This window comes from Hippopotamus amphibius, chromosome 15 (genome assembly GCF_030028045.1).
Source record: "Hippopotamus amphibius kiboko isolate mHipAmp2 chromosome 15, mHipAmp2.hap2, whole genome shotgun sequence".
Classification (NCBI taxonomy): Eukaryota; Metazoa; Chordata; class Mammalia; order Artiodactyla; family Hippopotamidae; genus Hippopotamus; species Hippopotamus amphibius.
In genome coordinates, this window is record NC_080200.1 from 9,076,542 (window position 1) to 9,094,794 (window position 18,253).

Below are 18,253 nucleotides of genomic sequence, written 5' to 3' on the forward strand. Positions count from 1 at the left end.
TTAAAAAACAATCTGATTACCCACAGTCATACTGGGGCATTTTAACATACCTCTCTCAATAAAGGGGAGATCAGGAGATAAGGTTTGTAATGATACAGATTTTAAAAACACAATAAGATTTATCCATCAGATATACTGAAAATCTATTATACCCAACAAGTACAGAATATACATTGTTTTCAATTATACTTGAAGGATTCTTTTTTTTTTAAATTATAATTTATTTACTCATTTATTGTTGGCTGTTTTGGGTCTTTGTTGCTGTGCACAGGTTTTTCTCTAGTTGCGGCGACCAGGGGCTACTCTTCATTGTGGTGCAGTGCGAGGGCTTCTCTTGTTGCAGAGCTCCAGCTCTAGGCACATGGGCTTCAGTAGTTGTGGTGTGTGGGCTCAGTAGTTGTGGCTCGTGGGCTCTAGTGCGCAGGCTCAGTCATTGTGGTGCACAGGCTTAGTTGCTCCAAGGCATGTGGGATCTTCCCAGGTCAGGGATTGAACCCGTGTCCCCTTTGTTGGCAGGCACATTCTCAACCACTGCACTAGGGAAGTCCCTTGAAGGATTCTTAAAACTTGACCATATGTGAGATGTATCAGTTGAGACTGAAATCCACTGAAACAGACTCTTCCCACAAGAGTGGTTTAAACCAGTTAGTTTATTTTTTTCATGTTACATGAAGTCCAGAAATAAAGCAACCCATAGTTGCTTATATACAGCCAAATAATATCATATGTCCCTATTAGATAATCAGCAGTGTATGATTGTCATCCTATTGGTCTGTTCTCTAGGAAAAAAGAAGAGATAAGACAAAGGACAAAAGGTAAAGTGAAAATGCCAGATATGATGCTCCCATTTCCACGGAATTCTTTAGAACCCACAAGCAGTGACCTCTGCCTCTTTCTCACTGGCCAGGACTGTGGGCTCATGGGCACTCACAGCTGCAAGGAAAGCTGGGAAATGAATCCTTAAAACTGTCCACACTGCTAATCTGAACACAGTTGTAGTTTTGTTACTTAAAGGAAGGAAGGGAGGAATGGGTATTGGGACAGCAACTTATTGTGTCTCACACATTAGGCCACATAGCAAGTCTCTAATGATTTTCTGTTTGAATCTATGTCTTACAGAATCTGTATGACAAAGACCATGCATTCTGTGCATAATGCAATTAAGTTAGAAATCTATTACTAAAAGATAACTAAAATATGCACAAAGTCTGCACATTAAAATATATATTTCTAAATAACCTACAGTTTGGTCCAAGACATCTTGATGAGAAATGGACAGTATTTAGTACTTAATTACAATAAAAAAATTATATATCAAAACTTTTGTGATGTAGAATTTAGGGTTATATAATCTGATGAGTTGTTGCACTTCAAACACTCACTGATAATTACAGTCATGGAACCACAACATTTATAAGGTTGGTCCCAGTATAACACAACTCAAGAGTTGTGCCTGAAGGCTTTCTAAATTGGTCACAATAGGGCTTCTCTCCAGAGTGCATTTTAAAATGAGGAGTGAGATGTGAAGGACCCCTTAAGGCTAGTCTGTAGTCATTTTATTCATAGACTTTCTGCCCAGCATGTATTCGCTTGTGCATTATAAGGTTAGTGCTGGTGCTGAATGCTTTTCCACACTGAATACATTTATAGGGCTTCTCTCCTGTGTGAGTTCTCAAATGTACCCTTAGGCAAGAGGAATTCCTAAAGGCCTTCCCACATTCTTTACACTCATAGGTTTTCTCTCCAGTGTGAGTTCTCTTGTGCACAATAAGATAAGAGCCTGTGCTAAAGGATTTTCCACACTGATTACACTCATAAGGTTTCTCTCCAGTGTGAGATCGTGTATGTTTCTTAAGGGATGACTGATCAATAAAGGCTTTCCCACAGTCACTGCATTCATAGGGTTTCTCTCCAGTGTGGGTTCTCATATGTTTTTGAAGGGATGAAGGAACAGTGAAAGCCTTGCCACATTCCTTACAGTCGTAGGGTTTCTCTCCAGTGTGAGTTCTTTTGTGCACATTAAGATGAGAGCTCTGGCTGAAGGATTTTCCACAATGATTACACTTGTAAGGTTTCTCTCCAGTGTGTGATCTCACATGTTTCTTAAGGGATGACTGAAAAACAAAGGCTTTCCCACAATCACTACATTCATAACGTTTCTCTCCAGTGTGAGGTCTCACACATAGCTGAAGGGACAAGGGACCAGTGAAAACTTTCCCATGATGTTTGTTACATTTTGAACTTTCCTCTACAATACACATTTTTTTGTGGACACTAAGGGAAGATCTTTTTCCATAGTCACTGCATTCACAGAGTTTCTCTCCAGTAGGTATTTGTTCATGTAATGAAAAGGAAGAGTGTAAGTTGAAGGACATAAGATGTTGATTACCCTCAGAAGATTTCTCTCCCGTGATAGTTCTTAATTGTTTCCTAAGGGATGACTCTTGATTGAAAGTTTTTCCACAATAATTAAATTCAAGAATTTTCTCTTCAGTGTGATTACTCACATGGCTCCTAAGAGTTGAGGGATGGTCAAAGTCTTGCCCATATTCTTTATATTTGTAGTTTTCCTCTCCCTTGCAATATCTTATACAAATAAGGTGACAGTTCTTTCTGAAGAATTTTCCACAATGATTAAATTCCAGTGGTTTCTCACCAGGGTGAATTGATGCCTAGAGAATAAGGAATAAGTGGTGACTAAAGAGTTTCTCACTTTCATCACAGAGGAACTCATTTCCATGTGGATTCTGCCATATATAGGAAGCATATTATTATGACTAACATTTTTACGATTTTCAGGGTGTGTGTATACTTTTTGCCTATTCTTTCAAGTTGAAATAGCTGAATACTCTTCCCAAGTCCCCATGGTATTCATTCCCATCAAAGGGCATCCTAAATACAGAGGTTTTTCTAATCATGTATGAGGAATGAATGAATTATTTATTAAATACTTAATAATGGAATCACATTTAAGTAAATGTTTACATTTTGATATTCTCTGCAAGGCAGTAAGTGTTGAGGTAGGTTTGGAGATTTCTCCAATTTTATGTAATTCATAAAGGCTTTCCTGAAGCAGCTTTCTGGTGAGTGAATTCCACTTGCCTCAAGTGTCTCCCCTTGTTTGGGTGCTGCTGCTGTTTTAATTCCTTGAATTTGGAGTTCTCCCACTCTAAAAAGCCAGGAATCATTTCTAGTGAATCTCACCATTTTTGTGCCATCAGAAGTTTTTCTCCCAGGAACATTCTGCATAAGAATTGCATCTTTTGATTTAAGTTGAGTATCCCAGTCTGAAAGTGAAAGGGGAAATTTTTTGTAATTATTGGGAGAAAAAGTAGGAATGAAAGAAAAAAAGGAGGCAGGCACCCTATGGATTTGTTTTCAAATAATAACATTAAATATAGGGAGAATATGTGAAACAGAAGATGCAACCAGTGACCAGAGAAATTAAAGAACTTAGCTCTGGAAAAAAGATGCCGACAATGGGAACAAGCAATGGAAGTGAGAACTATTTTACTAAGGATTCTGGAAGTTTGAGACAATAAGAGAAGGTATCTGGAAAGCAAGCAGGGAGAACTGAACAAGAAGTATTCAAGGAAATGTGCAATTGAAAGAGGAAGTAAAATAGTTCTTTCTTTGAGACCGAATGGAAGTATGAATGACTAGAGAGATGGTCAAAGAAGGAAAGCTCATGTAATGGCCTCAGTCTTCTTTTCCCACCATGACTGACATTTCCAACTGTATCACCCCTCGCAGGCTGTGGCTATTCCATACAATGATCCCTTTCTGCCTGGGCCTCACCTGTATAAGCATCTTGGAGAATTCCTCTCCCCTCTGGCCTCAGCTCTTCCTGCTCCACCTCAGTGATCAGACTGTGTTTGTAGAGATGATACCCTGCTCATGGAAAAAGACACATGATGTGGGAAGACTGTGAAGGAGACAAGAAATCTTTCTACAAAACTGATTCCAATACTTTGGTTTTAAAGGATTCTGAATATAGGCAAGTACAGCTTTAGGAGCACCAAAACAATCAGATCATATAGCTCTTCCACAGGGCCCCAAAACAAACATCCACACTCCTTGTCCCACATGACCTGACCCTTGAATTCCAAGCCCAAGATCTGCAAATTACCTAAACTTTTCAGGATTGAGAAAATACAATCAGTGCATTTTCATCAGATGCCACAAGACTGCCCCACAAGGGCAGGAACCATCCATTCTGTGTTTACCATCCATTGCCATCCTTTTCACAATTCCTGGAAAAGATATGTGATGAACTATTACGTGCATGAACAAATGAATATGAAGGAATGAGGCCAGCTTTACCCACTGAGGCCAAGTTCCTGTAGTTCTCCAGCATTACGTCTCTGTACAGGATTTTCTGAGCAGAGTCCAGCAGTGCCCATTCCTCCTGTGAGAAGTCCACCGCCACTTCCTCGAAGGTCACTGAGTCCTAAAACATCATATGTACATGCAGGTTCAGCCAAGGACCATCTCTGACTCTGAAGCAGAAAGACAGTGAGTGAGGCTGACAGGACTTGGGAAGGAGACCCAATGTGTAGGAAGCTCAGACATGCTTCAGAGGTCTCTCATTATTTGACCCAAGGCTCAGTTCTTGGATCTTTCCACTTTGTTCTCACTCCCCAGACCATCTCATCCAGCAGCTTAGCAGCTTTTCTAACACAGTAGAACTGATATTTCCACAACTAGATTGTGAGGAATCTGCTAGTCTTATTCAAGATCAAGACTGAGCATACTGCAGAATGAGAAAAATACTTGGAAACTGAATATTTTTCCTAATGAAAAAAATATTTATTTTCTTTCTTGGCACCCAGGAGAATATGGAACTAATACCCTGGAGGATTATCTGAAAAAAAAAAATTAACAAATGTTGAAGCCTTTCCTAAGACATTCTCTTCTCCCATTCTAAGAAGCCCAGAGAACTGGGGAAGCCTGAGGCCAGCCTGCTTGGGCTGTGAAGCTGTGGGTCATGGGTAAGAGATGTATCCTTTAGGAATAGCAGTGCTTTTTTGGAAACAGTAACTTCCCACATACTTGTGACCAGGTTGTTGGCAATCCTGTAGCCATTCTTCCTCTTGAGTCTCCCTCCTGACCAGGCAGAGTTCTGAGCGTGCACACCTAGGTAAGAAAGAAGCCATGAGAGTCCAGGCCTGACAGATATTCAACACTTACAGGTCTGGAAGCTTCCTCATACTAGCTTCAGAGTAACCACGCACACACAAATGTACATATCCATACAAACAATATAGTACAGATTTTATCTCCCTATCCAAGAACAATTAGGAATTGGGAATACTGTATGTACTTATTTTTTAAACTTTTCCCTAGATTGAACCACCAAAAATGCCTAGAGTCACTAACAACTCAGGAGCAATGAGCCCTCTAATGTTAAAATTCCCTCAAAATGCCATTTGTCTGTATAAGAAACCAGGACTCCTTTGAGAAATAGCTGAGTCCTGTGTGAAACAAGAAATGTTCAAGATGAGCCTGGAACAGCTTATACCAGAAAGCAAGGAGCCTATCACACAGGAGAAAACTTAAAAAAGTTCCCACTGGCTTAAGATGGAACAATTTAATAAAGAATAATGACTACAATCAGTTGAAATATACCAAATGTAAAACAAAGCCATGAATTTATAATGTTATTAAAAAAAAAAAGCCCTCAATGGTCACTACTGGAGGTGGCCAGGATATAACTTTTTTATTCTGAAAACTTGTTAAAAGAATCAAGTGTGTTATCACCCTGTCCCCTCCTTTATGAACAATATTTTATGATTACCAAATAGTTGTGGTGAGGGGAAGTTGTTTACAGAATAATCATAGAAACTTTATTAGAAACTTCACTTATTATGAAGAAAATGCTAGAATCAGAAAGTCACCATTCTGCAACCATTAGTAAATTAATGGACCTAGGCATTGACAATGGCTACTAAAATATTAGGTGAAAAGTGAATGGGGATGTTTAATTTCAACTTTTAATTTTGAAAAAATTTCAAACTCAAAAGCTGTAAGAATAGTGTAAATATGATGAACTTGCCTATACTCTACCAATTGTTAAAGTTCTGTCAATTTGATTTCTTTCTCCTCTCTCTGTAGGTGCATGTGTGTGTTTCATCAAGAATAATAATGAGAGGGATTTACTTGAGAGGAAATTGTAGATGTCATGACCCTTTTCTCCTAAATTCTTCAGAGTGTCATAGGAACTTGGGACATTCTCTAACACAAACACAATGATCAAAACCAGGATTTAATATTATTATCTAAGATACAATCCACATACAGAATTTTACCAAATGGCCCAATAATGTCCTTTATAGCAGTCACTTTTTACATTTCCCACCCAGGATCATGCCTTCAAACTATGTTTCTTTAATCTTTTTTAATCTGGATCAGCCTTTCTTCATCTTCCCAGGTTTGAAGAGTCCAGGCCAAATGCTTTACAGACAAACTACACCTCAGTTTTGGTTTGTCTGTTGTTTTCTCATGATTAGATTCACAAAGTTCATTTTTGGATGACATATTATGTAACTGATGCCAGTCTGTCTTATTATTGATGTTAACTTTGATCACTTGGTTAAAGTGGTATGTGGCATGTTTCCCCATTAAGTTACCCTTTTTTTCTTTTGTAACAAGAAATCTGAAGGGGATAATTTAAGACTAAGTGGATGTTCTGGGGGGCTTATAAAAGAAGATCAAGCTGACTCTGGAACCAACTGATAGATATTAATATCTCAAAAGAGGCATCTGGACATCATGAGTTCTGATATGATGTAATAAGAAACAACACTAATTATAAAATATTTTTGCCAAAAAAACCCTAACAAATCCTTTAATCTAATTGGGAGTTTACAGAAGAAGGGTAAGAGAAAGAGACAGAGGACATATTAAATGATATTATATACAGGACATAATCAGACAAGTCCAATTTGGAGGAGAAAGAGGAAGGGAGAGCTCTTCCTGATTAAGAGACTTAAGAGGCGTAACAATCCACTGCAAAGTGTGGCCCTTAGCTCTTGATTTGAACAACTATAAAAATACATTTGAGACACTTGGGGTTAACAGAACACAGACGGGGTACTAGATGATACTGGTAAAGAGAAAAGCATCCCTAGTTTTGGCACAAAAAGAGAGAGAGAAGCCCCGATATGCTGGAGCTGACCTGGTACTCTCAGCTAGGCCTTGCTGTTGTCATGAGCTGGCCTGGTACTCATAGCAACGTCTGGGTGTTCTGTTCAACACTCAAAAGAACAACAATAGACAAGGTCACTCTGTGACCAAGATATATTAAGACAAAAGCAAGAACACTCCGTAATTGTGTCTGAACATGGACAAAATATAAACATTTACACCTAAAAAATGACCAAAGCATCCATCCCCCCATTCTGGCTAATATGAGCGACTGCCACTTATCAATTATAATTTTAGCCTCAGTGTAGTTTTCTCCCTTTGTAGGTTAAGACTTACTAAGATACCCAACATAGAATACCCTTGCATCCCACAACATCCAATCCAGAACTCACTACAAAAGCACCTAATACAAACCCCAATTCTTTGTTTTATAGGTTAGAAAAATGTTTTTTTAATTTTAATAATATTAAGGCTTTGTAGTTGCATTTACTAAGTTCCTGGTTTCAGCTGGCATCTTAAAATATATTCCTTTAAGTTACATGATTTTAGATTCTCAATTGACAAAGGTCAACTAGACATTGACGAAGTCTAAAAAATGCCCAACACTGACCAATAAATTAGTTCAAAAACTAGAAAATTTGCCTTCAAAAATAGCTATTCCTACCAAAATGGGAAAAAGATATTGTTGTTGGATTAAACCACAATTTTATTTTAAATATCACCGTCCCTCGGAAAATAACACGATAGCTTGAAAAATCATATTCACTTACAGCCCACATTCTTGATCCTTGAAATGACATTTTATAATTCCAATATGCAATGCGCTTCTGAGTCAGTAGTTTTATCCTGGATGCGCTTTAAAGCAACCTTCCTGAATGTTAAAATGGTGTGTGACTTTTTATTAAACTTACTAGCTAATTTGCTAATATGTAAAGCAAGAGCAATGTTCCCCTTTTCTTTTTTTTTAAATTCTTATTTATTTCCTTGGCTGTGCGGGGTCTTAGTTGCAGCACACGGGATCTTCAGTCTTCCCTGTGGCATGTGAGATCTAGTTCCCCGACCAGGGATTGAACCCGGACCCCTGTGCACTGGGAGCATGGAGTTTTAGCCACTGGACCACCAAGGAAGTCCCTCCCCTTTGTTTTTTAAAAATAATTTTTAAATTTATTTTTATTCACGTAACAATGATTTATAAAATTACATGTTTCAGGTGTACAAAACCAAATTCCTTAATAAGTCTTTTCTAACACTTTCTTACTGAGACATCCCACAGTTCACCATGGTGTGCATTCTGCCTTGCTGCAATAAGTAATAAATCCAACTTGTTTAACTCTGTGTGTCCCTAGTGGTCTTTGGCTAAAGACCACTGATAATATCAAGAAATACTGTTAATTTGGGGGTGTATGATAATGGTGTTGTCATCATGCTAAAAACTTCTGTTAAAAGTTTATTTAAAAAATTGTTTAAATTGAATTTATATATACATTTGAATTTATATAAAATTATTTAGATTGAAATTGTATTTATACACACACATTCTTTTTTTTTTCATACTTTTTTTTTTTTTTTTTGGCACACGGGCTTAGTTGCTCCGCAGCATGTGGGATCTTCCTGGAGCTGGGATCGAACCCATGACCTCTGCATTGGCAGGCGGATTCTTAACCACTGCGCCACCTAGGAAGCCCTACACACACATTCTTTTGTAGATTCTTTTCCATAATAGGTTATTACAAGATATTGAATATAGTTCCCTGTGCTATATAATAGTTCCTTATTTTTTGTCTATTTTACATGTAGTTGTGTGTATCCATTAATCCCAAACTCCTAATTTATTTAAATTAGGAATTAAATTAAAATTTTATTTTTTAAAAGAATTATCTTGTAAGTCTCTTGTTCTGTAACAGTTCTCCTTGCTTTTTTGCCCCCAAACTGGGTTAGGTTGGTTGTATTCTTATGATGTCCTTTTCTTTTAGAGATACAACTCAGATTCTGGGTGAAATGACATGATGCTGATATTTATTTTAACATGCTCCAGGAAAGAAAAAAACTCAGTTATTATAGTACACAAGGGGAAGAATTAAGAATGCAAAACTGTGGTAATCACTGAAGATGGATAATGGGTCCAGGGAGATTTCATCATAGTACTCTCCATTCCTGAGTATGTTTGAAAATCCATAGTTAAAAGTTCTAAAGAAAAGAAAGAAAACTTTCCATACAGAAGGGGACAGAGAGAAAATATACTGGTCTAGACCTTGGCATCAGATATAGTAGAAAAAGAAAATCTTACATTTTAGTCCAAATTCACATTATTCATGTAGTTCAAAATTACTCCCTTGAGAGGATAATTTCATTTAAAGAAGGTTCCAGGTTTCATTACAGAGGGTCCTCCAGGCAATAAGCGTAAGCAAATGGACCTATCTCTGGAAAACTCAACTTCAAGCCAGGCCTCAAAGGATTCCCACAGATAAAATTCTAAGTAAATTGAGGAAGTCACAGTTAAAAAAATTATAAAACACAAATATATAATGTAACTTGAGTGAGAACCAGTCAAAACACAGGCAGCAGGAAAAAGAAAGCATAAGATTGCAGATATTAGACTTTTTAGATGTATTATATAAAAAAACTATATTTAACAGGCTTAAAGAAATTAAGAGAAACTTGGATAAATATGGAATAAGATACATCAGAAATGGTCAGTTTTAAGAAACAAACATAATTTTTAGAAATGAAAAACAGACTCATTGAAGTTAGAAATTCAATGCAAGGATTAACCACCAGATTAGAACTTTGTTACACCATTTGATAAGAAACTAGCTAGGAATTTCCTAGAACTAATAAAAGACACTAACCTTTGGGTCCAGGAAGCACAATAAATCCCAGGCTGAATGAATAAAAAGAAATCCACACCTACATTAATTTTCTTCTTTTGTGTTTGACTTTTTTCCCCCCATAATCTTAAAAGCAGCCAGGGAAAAAAACCCAGGTCACCTGAAAAGGAAAGACAAACTGATGTCTCATGTCTCAAGAGCAACAAAGGGTGTCAGAAGAAAACAGGACAACACCCTCTGTGTGCTGAGAAAAAAATAACTTATCAACCTAGAATTCTAAATCCAGTTAAAATGTCTTCTTTAGGTTCAAGGGTGAATTTATGAAATCAAATGCTGAATCTAATCAAGCTTCTAGACTAACTACTGTTAACAGGAAATACAGAGATAAACAAGTTAAACAATACAAAGAAACAGCAATCAACTGAATCCATAATGTAGGACAAATGTCTTGATATCTCCAATAAGTCAGTGGATTAAAAAAAAAAGGAAAAAGGAGGAGGGGATAAAACAAACTTAAGAGATACATATTCAAGAAATAATGTAGCTACCCTGTTAAGATCCTGATTTGAACAAACTGTGAAAGATATGCTGGAGACAACTGGTGAACTTTGGAGTTTGCCAGGTGGCAAAATGCAGTGATGGTTATGTACCAGTCAGAGACGCAAACTTAAGTACGGATAAAAGGACACAACTGGAATCTGCTGTAAAAAACAAGCCAGAAAAAAGAATAAGCAGGTAACCAGGCTACCAGCACTGTCCAACTATTATGTACACTATCTAATACAGTAGCCATCATTTACATATGGCTATTGAGCACCTGAAATGAGGCTAGTGTTATTTAAGTAATTTAAATTTTAACTTAAATTTAAATAGCCACATATAGCTAGTGTATTAGACAGGTCAGGCCTATGGGATCCAAGACTGGTAAAATACTGATAATTGTCAAAGCTGAGTGTTGAAGATAGGATTTGCTATATTATTTTCTCTACTTTTGTGTGTGCTTGAAAATTTCCATATGAAAAGCTTAAAATTTTAAAAGGGGAGTAGAATAAAGACATTTTTAAGTAAAGACCTGAGAGAGCTTACCCATCTAAAGATCATCACTAAAGTAAATTCTCAGTATTCCAGGAAATAGGAATTTTATGTCTGAAATGTTAAGTGAACTTTGATTATATAAAATAATAATAGCAATATCTAATTTGTGAGATGGAAAAGCAAGCTGGAATGCTAATACTGAATAATAAAAATACATAAATTGGGAGGGATGTGACTGTAGTCTTATGCTCCTGGTATTCTTCCACTAGAGAATAAAGGTATTGATTAGCTTTAGACTTTAAGTGTGCAAGATAAAATAGCTATGGCAACTACTGAAGAACACAGTGGGTTTAACTCACAGGCTAGAAGAAAAAATGGAATGAAGAAAAAACTTCAGTTATTACAAAGGCAAGAAAAATAAGCAGGGAAAAGAAAATAAAAGCAAGTAAAATAAACAGCACGATGTGAGATGGTAGAAAATGTCTTTATCAATAATCACAATATATGTACAAATAAATGGACTGAACTCTATAGTTTAAAAACAAAGACTGCCATGTTAGATTAAGATAAATTTCAGCTCTATGCTGTTTCATAAAATGCACTAAAAACAAAACAACACAGAAAGACTGAATCTCAAAAATGGAAACAATATACCAGGCAAACATTAACCAAAATAAAGTTTGTTTGGTTAACTTAATTTCACACATTTTAAGGCAAAAGGCACTACAAGAGGTAACTACATTAGGATATAAGATTCAGTTAATAAGAAGGTATAAAGAGTCTGAAGTTGTATACACTAGTAACAGAGTCTTATAAAATTTATAAACAGAAGGGAACAGAATTAAAGTAGAAACTGACAAATCTCCATCAGTGTAAGAGACTTTAACACACTACACTGAGTAATGGATAGATCAGAGGAAAAAAAGAGGATATGAAGAGCTGAATAGTAAAATTAATAACCATCTAAAACACTTATAGACACTACTCTAAATAAACAGAGAATACATATCTTTTTCAAGCATAAGTGGAATGTTTACAAAACTGGCCCCACTGCTACACTATAAAGCTAGTCTTAAGCCTTTCAAAAAGAATTTGTATACAGATACATACTCTGACCAAAATGAAATTGTTATATATTAATAACAAAAGAAAATTATGTTGATCCATATGAAACTGCCATTTTTATAGGTTTTTAAAAAAAAGGCTGAATGTTAGCAGTTTCACATGGTTCAATCTAATAGAAAAAAGCCATTGACATTTGGAGTTTAGAGAACATTATTACACTTATGAATATCTCATGGGTAAAAGATATAATTAATGAATTAAATTAGAAATTAGGAAATACATTAATGCTATGGTTATTGATCAGTGCTAAGTACCAAAACTTGTAGATTGCAGTTAAAGTGGGCCTTAGGAAAAAAAGAAAAAAAGTAGGCTTTATGTACTTACATTAGAAAAAAAAAGTTAAGTTAAAAATTAGTCTAAGTTTACAGTTTAAAAATTTAGGGAATTCCCTGGTGGTCCCACGGTTAGGACTCAGCTCTCTCCCTGGTCAGGGAACTAAGATCTCGCATGCCACATGGCGTGGCCAAAAAAAAAAAAAAAAAAAAAGAAAAAGAATTTAGAGGAAAACAACTCTCAAAATAAATGAAGAAAAATTGAAAGAAAGAAAGCATAAATATGATGAACTAGGAAACAAAAAACCAGAAAAAAATCAAATAAAAAAACTCTCTGAAATTAATAGGAAAAATCATGGAAGATTATTCAAGAGAAAAAGAGGGAAAAGGCGCAAAGAAAATTGAAAAGCAAAAAAGGAACACCATTATAGATGCTACAGAGATTAAACATGTGAGATATTATGAATAACTGTATGCCAAACAAGCTCAGAAGTCACAGGAAATAGATCAATTCCTAGAGAAATAAGGCAGAATAGTCCTAAAATGATGATCAAAAATGAACTAGACAGGGCTTCCCTGATGACGCAGTGGTTAAGAATCCACCTGCCAATGCAGGGGACATGGGCTTGAGCCCTGGTTGGGGAAGATCCCATATGCTGCAGAACAACTAAGCCCAAGCAACACAACTACTGAGCCTGTGCTCTAGAGCCTGTGAGCCACAACTACTGAGCCCATGTGCCACAACTACTGAAGCCCCTGCACCTAGAACCCATGCTCCACAACAAGGGAAGCCACTGCACTGAGAAGCCCGTGCACCACAACGAAGAGTAACCCCCATTTCTCCACAACTAGAGAAAGCCCCTGAGCAGCAACGAAGACCCAACAGAGGCAATAAATAAATACATAAATAAATAAGGAAAAAAATGATTTGTTTTAAAAAAATGAACTAGACAGTGATAGTTGCACAACCCTGTGATTGTGATTAATGGCACTGAATTATATGCTTAAAAGTGGTTATGATGGCAAATTTTATGTTGTATATTTTTTACATTTTAAAAAATGTATAAAAGTGGAATAACCTGGGCTGTTGCTGACCCCCTCAGAGAGACTCCAGGTCTTTCCAGCCCAAATAATTCACTGCCCAGATAGTATTTAAAAAACAAAACAACAACCACCACCAAAAAAGCAAAAACAAAGAACTAGGCATTTAAATTTCTCCCACAAAGAAAACATCAGGCTCAGAGGTTTTATAGATCAGTTCTGCCATTCAAAGAAGAGCTAATTCTAATCTGACTCAAATCTTCCAGGGATTAGACACACTTATGCAAAACTCCAGAACTGTGCATGATCCAAAACTTCACGTTTGCATTTTGGTTAATGTATTACAGTGTTTTACATAATTACCATGGGGGAAAAGAAGGGGAGGAGATGGACACACCACTTTTAAGATAACTTCACAAAACAGTGATTTATCAAAGGGTTTACCTTAATTAAGTATATAAAGAGAAGAGGAATGTTCCTTGAGATTGGTATAATATTGACATCAAACATGACATAGCCATTCTAAGAAAACAAAATGCTACACAGGTCTCATTAATAAACTTAGATAAAGAGTCTATAGAAAATAAGTCCAAAGCAAATACTTCAAAATATGAGAAAGATAATACATCAGAACCAAGCTGAGTTTATCTCAGGAATGCAAGAGAGGCTTACTAGAAAATCAATTAATAGAATTTGTTTCATTAATAGATCAAAGAAGAAAACAGAATGATCATCTCAGTAATACAGTAAAAGTGTCTGATAATACCCAACATTACATAATGATTTAAAAATAATTTTAGTCGTCTATTAAAAAACTGAATTTTTAAAGATGGGCAAAATATCTGTATAATATGCTTATTATTAGCCACCAGGGACATGCAAATCAAAACCACAAGATACCACTTGACACTAATTTTGATAGTTATAATCAAAAAGACAACAATTGGTGAGGATGTGGAGAAATCAGAACTCTTATTTGCTGGTGGGAAAGAATAATGGTGCAGCCACTTTACAGAACAGTTTGGCAGTTCATTAAAAGGTTAAATATACGATTATCATATGAATCAGCATCATACTACTACTTATAAACCCAAGAGAAATGAAAACTAAGTCCACACACAAAATTTAACAGGAAGGTTCATAACAGCATTATTTACAATAGCCAAAATGTGGAAATAACCCAAATGCCCTTCAAATTATGAGTGGATAAATGTGATGTATCCATTCAACAGAATATTATTTTGCCATTAATAGGAATTAAGTACTGATACTTGCTACAAGGTGGATGAACCTTTAAACATTATACTAAGTGAAAGAAGCCAGTCACAAAAGATAAAATATTGCATAATTCCATTTATATGAAATGTCCAGAACAGACAAGTCTATAAAGACAGGAAACAGATTAGTGGTAGCCTGGGCCTGGGGCGGGGTAGGAGGAATGGGGATTGAGTACTAATGAGTATGGGATTCCTTTCTGGAATGATGAAAATTTTCTAAAATTAGAAATTGTGGTGATGGTTGCACAACTCTGGGAATATACTAGAATACACTGAATACACTTTAGTTACATGTGAATTATAGTAAACGAAGAAAAGAGGAATAGAAGGAAATGTCTTTAAACCTGAAAATGTATCAAAAACGTGGCGCAAACATTTCAATTTACTAGATACAAGCTGAAGGCTTCTAAGACACAGAAGAAGTGGCTCCTTCTACTAATCATGATACAGACATGTTACAGTGCAGTAAGTTGGGGAGAGTGGACAAGGATGGGGAGACATGATAGGTTGGAAGACTGTAAAGGAATAAACCTGTCATTCATAGATGATATGACTGTATGTAAACATCCAAAAGCATCTACAGGTAAGATTACTTGAAAACTGAGAGGTGTGCAGCTTGCTGGATATAAAATATATGCCCTGAGGACTCAAAATAGAACAGGGGGCAGTTGGCAATATCTGAGAATATTACATATGATGGGACATAGTTTTAAAAATCGACCTTAAAGTCCTAAGTCCAGAAGTATGAAGAAACTTGCACAGGTCCATTCAGATGGAAACAATTCAATTGTCCACCAATAGGGGACTAGGGTGCTTCCACACAATAAAGAACTGTAAGCCAGATCAAAAAACAAAACAAAACAAAAGGCAGATCTCCGTGAACTGATGACTACTTCAAGAAATGTTATTAACGGGAGAAAATGAGGTATAAGAAAAGGTACCTTCTTAAGCAAAAGTAAAGTCTGTGGGCTTCCTAGGTGGTGTAGTGGTTAAGAATCCGCCTGCCAATGCAGGGGACATGGGTTCGAGCCCCGCCCCAGGAAAATACCACATGCCTCAGAGCAACTAAACCGCTGTGCTGTAACTATTGAGCCTGCGCTTTAGAGCCCGTGAGCCACAACTATTGAGCCCATGTGCCACAACTACTGAAGCCCATGCACCTAGAGCCCGTGCTCCACGAGAGGCCACAGCAATGAGAAGCCCGCACACCACAACATAGAGTAGCCCCTGCTCGCCACAACTAGAGAAAGCCTGTGTGCAGCAACTTACACCCAACACAGACAATAAATAAATAAATAAATAAATTTATTAAAAAAAAAAAAAAGTAAAGTCTGACAGGGGGCCTTTAAAGAGGGGAGGACAGGAGATGGAGAAAAGACGATGCGGACGTGCCCTGCCCGCATTTTCAGACGCTTCTCTTCCCAAGGGAAAGACCACCCTAGCGGTGGTCCCAGAGACGGGAGGAGCCGCGGCCCCAGCGGGCGCGCGCGGAGCGGACCAGGGCTAGGAGGAAAAGCAGCAGCGTCCTGAGGCCCCAGGAAGGGAGTTGCGCGTGAAGCCCCGCAGGAAGCGCCGCAGTCCCCGAGCAGCTGGCGCCGTAAACCTTACCCTTGACCCCTCCCCACTCCGAACGGCCCTCCCAGAATCGTGGTGGGAACCTGGGGTTGGGCCCGGCCGGCTCGGACGCCAACGGATATGGAAACGGAAAAGACGCCGGGGGCAAACATGGAGGAAACCAAGCAGCCAGCGGACGCGCACTTCCGCTTCCGGGCCTTAGGGAATGGGTTCTGAGACTCCAGCCTCCTCGGAACTCCGACGAGGGGGCGGGGCTGGGAGGAGGGCCCGGGAGGCGGGCCCAGAGAGAGTGGCTGGGGTATGGCCAGGCAGCTGGGGCACAGAGTTCAGGCTAAGTGCAGGAAAATTTATTTTAAGAAAAAGAGGCTTATCAACTTACTACTGATCAATTTAAGTAAAATGGTCCGCAGGTATTTGAGCCTAGGTCTTTGACTCCATATGGTCTCACCAAGGGAAAAAGAATACGTCCACAAGATTTTGAAAAGGAGACTAAGCAATCAAAAGGGAAAAGGAGTCCAAACTTCACTTCTGAGCCATCATGGATTCGCTTGCAAGTTCACTGCTCCTCCCCTCTTCCTAACCAATGCAAGCCCCCCAGAAGTCAGAGACCTTTTTTGTCCGGACTCCAATTTAAACAATGATTATCCTGGTATTAAAAACAAAAAACCGAGAGTATCGATTAGCACTGTAATCTACCTGCCAAGAAATGGGATTTTATCAGAGCCAAGAGAGGACTGACTCTTAAATCTGCATAACAGGAATCCATGATTTAAAAAGGAAATCTGGTAGTAGAGGAAACGACAGATTTCAAGGTGCTTTACGGTTGTTGTTACTACATTTAGACAGCCCGAAATTAGGATTTAAAAAAGTCCCAGTAACTTCCTCTCTGAGCTTTTTCTAGGCACCCCCATGAATAAAACACCTGCCTAGACATAGCAAGACTTAAACATTAAGAGGATCCTTATTACTTAACGGAATCACCCAGATCTGCAGATCTGTATTTAAAAGCTCATCTCCTCGCGGCTGACCGTGCCTCTCAGGCAGATTGGCTCCATAAAACATCTGCCCATGCACAGAAGGGCCCTGAAATCTTAGGCACTTATCTGCTAATATTAAAGACTTAGGAGCATGTGTTTAAATGGAAAAGTATCAATCTACCTTCCTCCTCAAAAATATTTTAAGGAGGCTATGTTTTTTTCACCACGTAATGAGCACAGCCTGACAAGGCAGTATTATGGGCACTGTGAGGATATTTAGGTACGTTTATTGACCAAGGACTCCAGGCTTTGCTCAAGGACCAAAGCATGAGGTACTGAGGCAGAAGTAAAGTGCCCACTAAGCTTCTTGAACTCCACTGTAAACACAGACACACTGCCTTTGCCAGTAACTCTGCCTTGGCCATCTGTATTCATGCTCTACACTAGAACCCCAGACCCTCCTGTTTCCAGAGGAAATGACAAGGTTGCACCAAACACAGATGCAGAGGTCAGGCTGCTTATTCACTGGGATACAACCTAGAAAGGAGAGTTCACTAATGAGACTGATTTCATTGTTTAATTTGGGGGGGGGGGGTAGGAGGAAATTCCAGAGGGGTCAAACAGCCCAGAAATTCATACTGTAGAATGTTTCTTCTCACCACAATTTGCTCCGCTCCCTGCTATAATCATTAATAACCCTGTTTGGGAAAACACAGATTGTAACTGCCCACCCTGGCCAGGCAGACAATAACAATTTGCATGAGTTCTTTTACGACAGGTCACCACCAACTGGAAGAATATGGGAAAAGTCAAAAGGAAAAGCCAGTCCACATGTCCTACCTACCTCCCAGAATTCTCCTCACCAGAGTCCATCTTGGCTGAGAGATGCGCACACCACTGGAAAGGACCCTAAGTCAGAGTGATTGGCCAGAGACAACCCGGAAAACCCACCCCATCACCATAAAACCCAAGACTGC

General features: G+C 38.1%; 1 protein-coding gene across 4 annotated transcripts in view; it reads right to left on the bottom strand.

Annotated features, from left to right (window-relative positions):
• Positions 1–1,339: 1,339 nt before the first annotated feature.
• The window catches only part of LOC130837380 (zinc finger protein 177-like), a 37,519-nt gene continuing 20,605 nt past the window's right edge, over positions 1,340–18,253 (bottom strand). Inside the window, exons 1-6 of one of the 4 annotated variants that reach the window (XM_057710275.1) lie at positions 16,333–16,380; positions 5,053–5,136; positions 4,324–4,450; positions 3,799–3,891; positions 3,205–3,287; positions 1,340–2,672 (exon numbers count right to left, since the gene is read on the bottom strand). In XM_057710275.1, the coding sequence (XP_057566258.1) occupies positions 1,557–2,672; positions 3,205–3,287; positions 3,799–3,891; positions 4,324–4,450; positions 5,053–5,085 (1,452 nt within the window). In that variant the 5' untranslated portion in view covers positions 5,086–5,136; positions 16,333–16,380 and the 3' untranslated portion in view covers positions 1,340–1,556. Of the gene's footprint in view, positions 2,673–3,204; positions 3,288–3,798; positions 3,892–4,323; positions 4,636–5,052; positions 5,137–16,332; positions 16,381–18,253 lie in introns of those variants that run through there. The other 3 variants (XM_057710274.1, XM_057710273.1, XM_057710276.1) reach the window with 3 other exon arrangements.